The sequence below is a fragment of the Danio aesculapii genome, chromosome 10, assembly GCF_903798145.1.
Source record: "Danio aesculapii chromosome 10, fDanAes4.1, whole genome shotgun sequence".
In the NCBI taxonomy this organism is placed as follows: domain Eukaryota; kingdom Metazoa; phylum Chordata; class Actinopteri; order Cypriniformes; family Danionidae; genus Danio; species Danio aesculapii.
In genome coordinates this window covers 44,421,371-44,428,870 of record NC_079444.1, presented here as the reverse complement: position 1 = coordinate 44,428,870, position 7,500 = coordinate 44,421,371, and the positions used below count along the sequence as shown (strand labels likewise).

General features: G+C 41.4%; 1 protein-coding gene across 1 annotated transcript in view; it reads right to left on the bottom strand.

The window, feature by feature from the left end:
- The window catches only part of LOC130235867 (unconventional myosin-XVIIIb-like), a 109,554-nt gene that overhangs the window by 64,536 nt on the left and 37,518 nt on the right, over window positions 1-7,500 (bottom strand). Inside the window, exons 16-19 of the mRNA XM_056466379.1 lie at window positions 6,136-6,216; window positions 5,933-6,053; window positions 5,703-5,850; window positions 2,091-2,274 (exon numbers count right to left, since the gene is read on the bottom strand). Of these exons, the coding sequence (XP_056322354.1) occupies window positions 2,091-2,274; window positions 5,703-5,850; window positions 5,933-6,053; window positions 6,136-6,216 (534 nt within the window). The remainder of the gene's footprint in view (window positions 1-2,090; window positions 2,275-5,702; window positions 5,851-5,932; window positions 6,054-6,135; window positions 6,217-7,500) is intronic.

The window sequence follows — 7,500 nt, the reverse complement described above, 5'->3', positions numbered from 1 at the left end:
TTCATTTAGCCTGTGTGGTTTCTGTCGGCTTTGCGTTTCTAATCTTGTGTTTGTCTCTATTTTTTTAGGTTTTGTGGCAAGTAACTGTGTAATAAGCAGGAGATAGTACATTCAGGAGGTTGTTTTCTCAGAATAAACCCTTCAGTCAGATTAAAAAGTGCTACGCTTCACATCTGGCTATCAGACACTTAAATAGCTGATGGAGTATACGCTAACCTGCGCATTATTCAGACACAAGATGGTGCCAAACAGTCAAAAACACAAAGCTGACAGAAACTAAAACAGCTGATGGAGTATACACTAACCTGCGCATTATTCAGACACAAGATGGCGCCAAACAGCTGACAGAAACTAAAACAGCTGATGGAGTATACACTAACCTGCGTATTATTCAGACACAAGATGGCGCCAAACAGCTGACAGAAACTAAAACAGCTGATGGAGTATACACTAACCTGCGCATTATTCAGACAGAAGATGGCGCCAAACAGCTGACAGAAACTAAAACAGCTGATGGAGTATACACTAACCTGCACATTATTCAGACACTAGATGGAGACAAACAGTCAAAAACACAAAGCTGACATAAAGCAAACCAGATAAATAGAGCATAGACCAACCTAATTTTTATTCCTTCACAAGATGGCGCCAAACAGTCAAAAATCTAAATCTGTGGCGTGACAGAGTTGTAGATGCATATGAATGTGAACATAAGTATATGTATATAAACGTATTCACTGACGGTCAAGGTGATTCTCAGTTCCCAGATGAGCCTGTGTTATTCAGTGGTTGTTATCTGGGAATAACATACCTTAGAATGTCATGACCAATCAGAAGCAAGTATTCCAGACAGCAGTATGATAATCTGCGATAACAACCTCCTGGATGTACTTTATCCCTAACTTATAAACTGTCCACCCTATACACAACTCCTTAACTTTTCTGATTTTGACTGTAATGTAGTAATAATGTTAGGGCTGCACAATATTGGAAAAAACACTGAGATATTTTGTTATTCGGCGATAAATGAAATGAAAATTTGTAATAAACAAATAAGAAAATATACTTTTTTTAAAAATACAAATTTATTATCATCTTTCATTACACACACACACACACACACATATATATATATATATATATTTATTGATTGAGATGATTCTGTATGTGAGTGCATCTGCATAAACTTCAATAAACAATTTATAAACATAGATTACTACAATACTAACAGTATTCAGGTGCAGTAATTAAATAAAAAAAATAAAGAAAATTCAATAAAATAAAGTTAAAAATGCTACAACTTCTCATGCCTTAATGCTTTTAAAATCCTCAAAAACACATGCAAATGATAAATTATAATACGAGGATATATACCGGCATCAAAGAGTGAACTTCAATACCTTTTAAGCCCTTTTTAAAGACTCTTTCCAGACATTTTAAGACTCTCATTGCCACTTTAGGTTTCAACCGGTAACATTTTACCTATTTTTACAGCAAAATTTGTAAAGTATTTTTTTTATTTTTATAGTATTTTACTAATTACTGATGTTAAGAAACTAATCCTAAATGAAAACGTTACTGATTTACTGAATAAAAATGTTAATCCAGCAGGGGGCGCTAACAGAACAGCAGCAATAACAGTGTTTCCTTGGTTACTGCAGTAAACAAAGCAGCATAATGTCAAATCTAGCAGGATTTTATTGATTTCATAAACTAAACAGTATCATAATTTTTGCAAGTTAAACTCAGGCAAACTTTAGCACACAACTACACACTGTATAATCAAAGACAAGACAATTTAACACCCTGTAAAATAGCATTTAAGACTTTTTGATACTTTTTAAGGGCCTAAAATGTCTCTAAATGGATTTATCAGCTTTTAAGACTTTTAAAGACCACACAGACACCCTGGATACAGACTTAACATTGCACATTCTGAGATGTAACTATTGCAAATGATCACATTGCGATACTGAAATGATATATTGTGCAACTCTAAATAAAGTGCACCTTTAAAGCTGCTTTGGAATGCTAATAATTGTGAAGAGCGCTATGCAAGTAGACTTGAGTTAAATGTAAGGGTGTCTCACCGCCTGCAGCTTGACGGAGATGCAGTGTGAGTGTCTCCTGAGGGCCGCCATCCCTGCGCTCAGAGTCTTGCGCACCGCTCCGCTTCTCTCCAGAGAGCGCTGAGATCCTCCCTCCACACCGCCCAGACCCCGGCAGAGCGGAGGAACAGATGCCCGCGGGCCGAACAGAGCCTTCACCGACACACTAACAAACACACACACAGCAGGAGGCTCTTAGTGTGAACACATCTGCCTGACTCTGGGTTTGACTGCACTGCACCAGGGTTCACAATCAAACGCTTTTCTTACTAGTTTTTGACTTTTTTCTAGTCCAAATGTCTAAAAATCCTTAAATTAAGAAGCAGTTTATAGACTAGCAATAAATATTAGGGATGCTCAGATCGATCGCCCGATGATCGGTATCTCATGAACCAATCGCAGGTGTTTGTTTATGAGCTTACAAGCAGAGGAAGACACACATGCACTCCCGTATATCATGAATAGCCTACAACACATGAGGTGGTAAACAACCCAGGCTCATTCTGAAATCGTAGTCCCGAGGACATTTCTGGAGACCGCGAATTATGTAGCCGGAGGTACGTATGGCTGCATTTCATTTTTTAAGCGAACGCTGCGGGGCGGTTTGACGCCGTTCATTTTAGCGCTCGCCGGCAGACAGCTTAACTTCGTGTGGAGGGCTTTCCCGCCGCAACCAGTTGGTCCGGTCAGCTCGACCTGTGCGTCTGCGGAGTCAAGACGCAGAGAGGAGCTAATGACGACGACCAGGTTTGAGTCCGGGAAAGAGCAGTTCCAGAAATCAGGTAAGACAAATACAGAATCCAAGAAATAAAGCGAAGAGGTTCATAACAGGGTGAGAGTGTGGTAAAATCCGAAAAAAAAAAAAAAAAAAAAAAAAATCGGACGAGGGCTTTTCTTTTTCCAGACGGCTTTTGTAAATCGTTGGTTGGGTTTAGGGCGGGCGGGTTGATCTGTAAAATCGGTTGGGTTCAGGAAAGGAGGAGGGTGTCAATCATTCAGCCAGTCGGACAGACAGACGTTCGTTCAACAGCGGCCTCTGGTGGGTTCACGCGAGAACAGCGCGGGCGCAAACAGCACTCGGGGGAGACGTCCGAGAAGCCAAAAGGCGCACACAGCGGCCTCTCGCGGATTCGCGAAAACCAAAAACTGCAAAAATACGTACCTCCCGGGACGTATTTCGCGGCCTCCAGAAACGTCCTCGGGGACTACGTTTTCAGAATGAGCCTGGGTTGGATGTAAATGATGCGTGGGGGCTTGAGAGATCGATGCTCTCGCGTCACAACAGCTAAAATATATAAAGATGCGGTGCGACCTCTGTTTATACAGTCTACTGGTGCGACTCGCGCGAGTGATGCTCTCTTTGTTGCATTTCCAGTGTTTTGACGTGAGCGGAGAGTTCGCCGCTATCTTGTATCTCATCAAACTGCATGGCCTCTCCCGGAAGCTCCGCGACTCTCCTGCATACTCATATCAGCTGCATAATCCCTAAAAAATTGTGAAAATACTCGGAAATCATGGTGACGAGAGTGAATGAGTAAGAAGAACAGATTGCGGAAGGCAAAGTGATGGTCTAAGCATTACATTTCTTGGGTTAAATAAATAAAGCAGTAAAGATATGGCATTTTCAAATCTCTCTCTCTTTCATTAAGTGATCAAGCTGCAGTGCGACTCTCTGGATCTGCTGTCAATAGTTGGAGACGAGCAAAATAGTCTTGCATGTATTTAAGCCTTTTTACATATCACAACTGAAAGTCCTGTGTTCTTGACAATTTTGTAAGTTCACTAAAAGCTGGCTGGAATGTTTAGTTTATAGTTAAAATAGCCTATTTCCTTTTAGTAAAGGGGTATTAGATTTATAGGTGTGCATTTTAACTTCTTATGCATCAAATATGTGCTCCAAACTTGTTCTTGATGAAGACATGTTGAATTCTTTCATCATTTGCAGTGTTTCCAAACTGCATTGTAATTTTTCTTACCAATATTTATGTTCAGTTCATTCCGCTGTGGCGACCCCTGATAAATATGGGACTAATGCCGAGTTCAGACTGCACGATTTTTGACTCGCTGACAGGTTTTGAGAAATCGCAGACAAATGCCTGAAATCACAGGCAGTGTGAACTATCAAGGATGTGATCTGAGAGAATCTCAGATGAGTCGCCGACACCCGTGAGATATCTGGCCAATGAGAGAGCAGCATCCACTAGTGTGGGTATATCTGCAGGCCAGCGGGAGGCTGGGGGAGAAGTTAAAAGAGCTCAGTTTATTTGGAAAAACTAGTGTAAAACTAGTGTAAATTTGGCAGGAGCACTGTATCTGACGTGTCATCTGATCAATATCACAACCTAGTTGAGGAGAAATTGCATTCAAAAGCCAGATGGGCAAAATAAGTGCATTTTCTACCTCACTAAAGGCTTCTTTCGCATTGTGTAGTTAATAACAAAAGATTTTGCGTGCCCTTGCATTGTTTCCATGTCACTTCTCGCGTGTGTTTAGTTGTGAGGTGTAGTTTGGACAAAGTTGTCGGCGATTCTTTCTATTGTAAAGTCGTGCAGTGTGAAACCCCCTGTCGCCCACACATATTGAAGTGTAAACAAAGCAGCGACGAAACGCTAGCCCAGAGAGTCATGCAGTGTGAACACATCTGTGACACGACTACTTTGAAAATCCTGCAGTCTGAACTCAGCATAAGCTGAAGTCAAATGAATGGAGGAATTATTTTCAGCTGCTTCTGGCCATGACACGTTCACACCTAAATGCTTATAAGAGACGTGTTTAAGGGATTATATGCAGCATCCTTCATTCATTCTCTTAGGTAGGGCGAGATCTTCTCTTGAGAGGGAAAATGTGCTTAATGCATTATAAAGCCTGAAGCATTAGAATCGGTGCTCAGTATCGGCCGATCAACATTACCAGGAATTGGTACTCGGTATCAGCTGCAAAAATCTTGATCGGAGCATCCCTAATAAATATTGTGTTGTTTTCAGAAATAATGAGTCAAAATTAAGTGAGTTTGTCTTTAACCCTTGTGTACTGTTCAAACTGACTCCCCTTACATTATGTTGGGGGCTGTTTTTGCCCCATTGACTTCCATTATAATCACATGTATTGATCGCAAAGACTTGATATCATATAATCACGTGTTCTTGATTACTGCTGGTTTTCTCTGTTGGGATTTATAAAGGATTTTATATGTATAAAGTGTCATTTTTACTGTTGATTATCAGTTGTCAGCATTAATTCTTTAGATAGGCCTGTGCAAAAGAGTTTCTGGCATTTATATGGAGTTAAACAGCAGATTATAGTGTGTGTGTGCAGAAATACACTTGCTGTGTTTACTGTGTTCTGACAGCTGAGAGGATGATTTTGAGTTTCTCAGATATATCAAGATAAATGTGCAAAGCTGTCATGACTTTAAAACTACTCTGAAATTTCAGCCCATGTCCAAAACTATGTTAATGAACACTTTAAACTCAGATTTATCCAGTACAGTAAGATGAACTGAAGGGAAACAAGAAGTATGTCCATGGCAGTCTGCTGAAGTATAATAGGCTTTATCAGTTACTGTGCATGTGAGTGAGTGTGTGTGTGTCTTACTGTGAGGAGTTGTGAAGCAGAGAGCTGGCGTTGAGCAGAGATGGGTTATTCTGGAGCAGACTGAACCAGCCGGACAGATCATAGCGGACCGCATCTGAACCCATCAGATGAGCGATCTCACACTGCAGAGGCTGCTCACACTGACGCACTGAACACACACACACCTATTAAAAGATGACCACACACACAGCAGACATATGAGATGACCACACACACACACAGCTGATCACCTGTGCTGCTGAAGTACTGACACACTCTCTCCAGAACCACACTCTCACTGGAGCCCGCCGTCGACAACTCTTCATCCAGAACCCACAGCAGACCCCGAGAGTCAGCTTCAGGCCCTCGAACCTGGGAACACACACACACACAGTGAAGCTGAAGTGCATTAGTGACTGTGATCTGTCTGCAGTGTGTAGAGTGTGTGTGAAACCTGCAGTCCGGACTGGTCGACGGCACACACCACCTCAGACGGACTCGACTCCGGGGCTGAGAAATCCACAGGCACTCCTTCCTGCACAGACCATACACACACATGTTCATGATCTCAATCTAGCTATTAGAACTATTGGGTAGACCATGTCATGTCCCCCCTCAGTGGCGGATTTAGGCATGGGCAATATGGGCGATCGCCCAGGGCGGCATGGTCGTCGTTTGCCTAGAGCGCCAGTTAGGCTTGTGTCGGTTCTGGTCACCCCTTTATTATTAGATCTATAAAAGCACCAATAAAGGAAGTATCCGCTTGTTAAGTGTGACGTCACGCGAAGGGGCTTCTGGGTCCAAGCGCTATATCAAACTATATGGGAAGACTCATCAAACGAAATAGTAAACGTTTACAAAGCGATGTAATGCTTTCGAAAATCCCGATCGCAGTCCAGAGACCGATGTGTACACCATGATTATATATGAAATTTACTTTAATGTGTAACATGACTAAATGTGTGGCCATAAACGAATATTTTCTCAATCCAAATGAGTAGCGGCTTGGACCCAGAAACAGTGTTCCATACATCACCGATACGTCACGACTTAACAAGCGGATAGAGTCAGAGTACAATGAATAATAATAAACATGCTATTTTAAACAGTTAAAACTTACAGATAAAAGAAAGGTTATCTTATGTTATTTGTTATTGAATGTAGTTATTTTATATTATAATTATTATCTGTTTAGACACAGATATTTTTATATTTATAAGAAATAAAGAAACTATTTACATAAAATTAGACATGCATGTAAATATTTACATTTTTAAATTAATTTATATATATACTACATAATTATAATTATTTTCATATATACACTGTGGTCATAAAGGGATGGACATGGTCAGCAATAATACTCAGGTAGGCTGTGGCGTTGACACCATGCTCAATTGGTACTAATGGGCCCAAAGTGTGCAAGAAAATCTCCCCCACACCATTACACCACCACCACCAGCCTGAACCGCTGATACAAGGCAGGATGGATCCATGCTTTCATGTTGTTGATGCCAAAGTCTGAGCCGAGCATCCGAATGTGGCAGCAGAAATGGAGACTCATCAGACCAGGCAACGTTTCTCCAATCTTCTATTGTCCAGTTTTGGTGAGCCTGTGTGAATTGTAGCCTCAGTTTCCTGTTCTTAGCTGAAAGGAGCAGCACCCGGTGTGGTCTTCTGCTGCTGTAGCCCATCCGCCTCAAGGTTGGACGTGTTGTGTGTTCAGAGATGCTCTTCTGCAGACCTCGGTTGTAACGAGTGCTTATTTAAGTTACTGTTGCCTTTCTATCAGCTGGAACCAGTCTGGCCATTCTCCTCT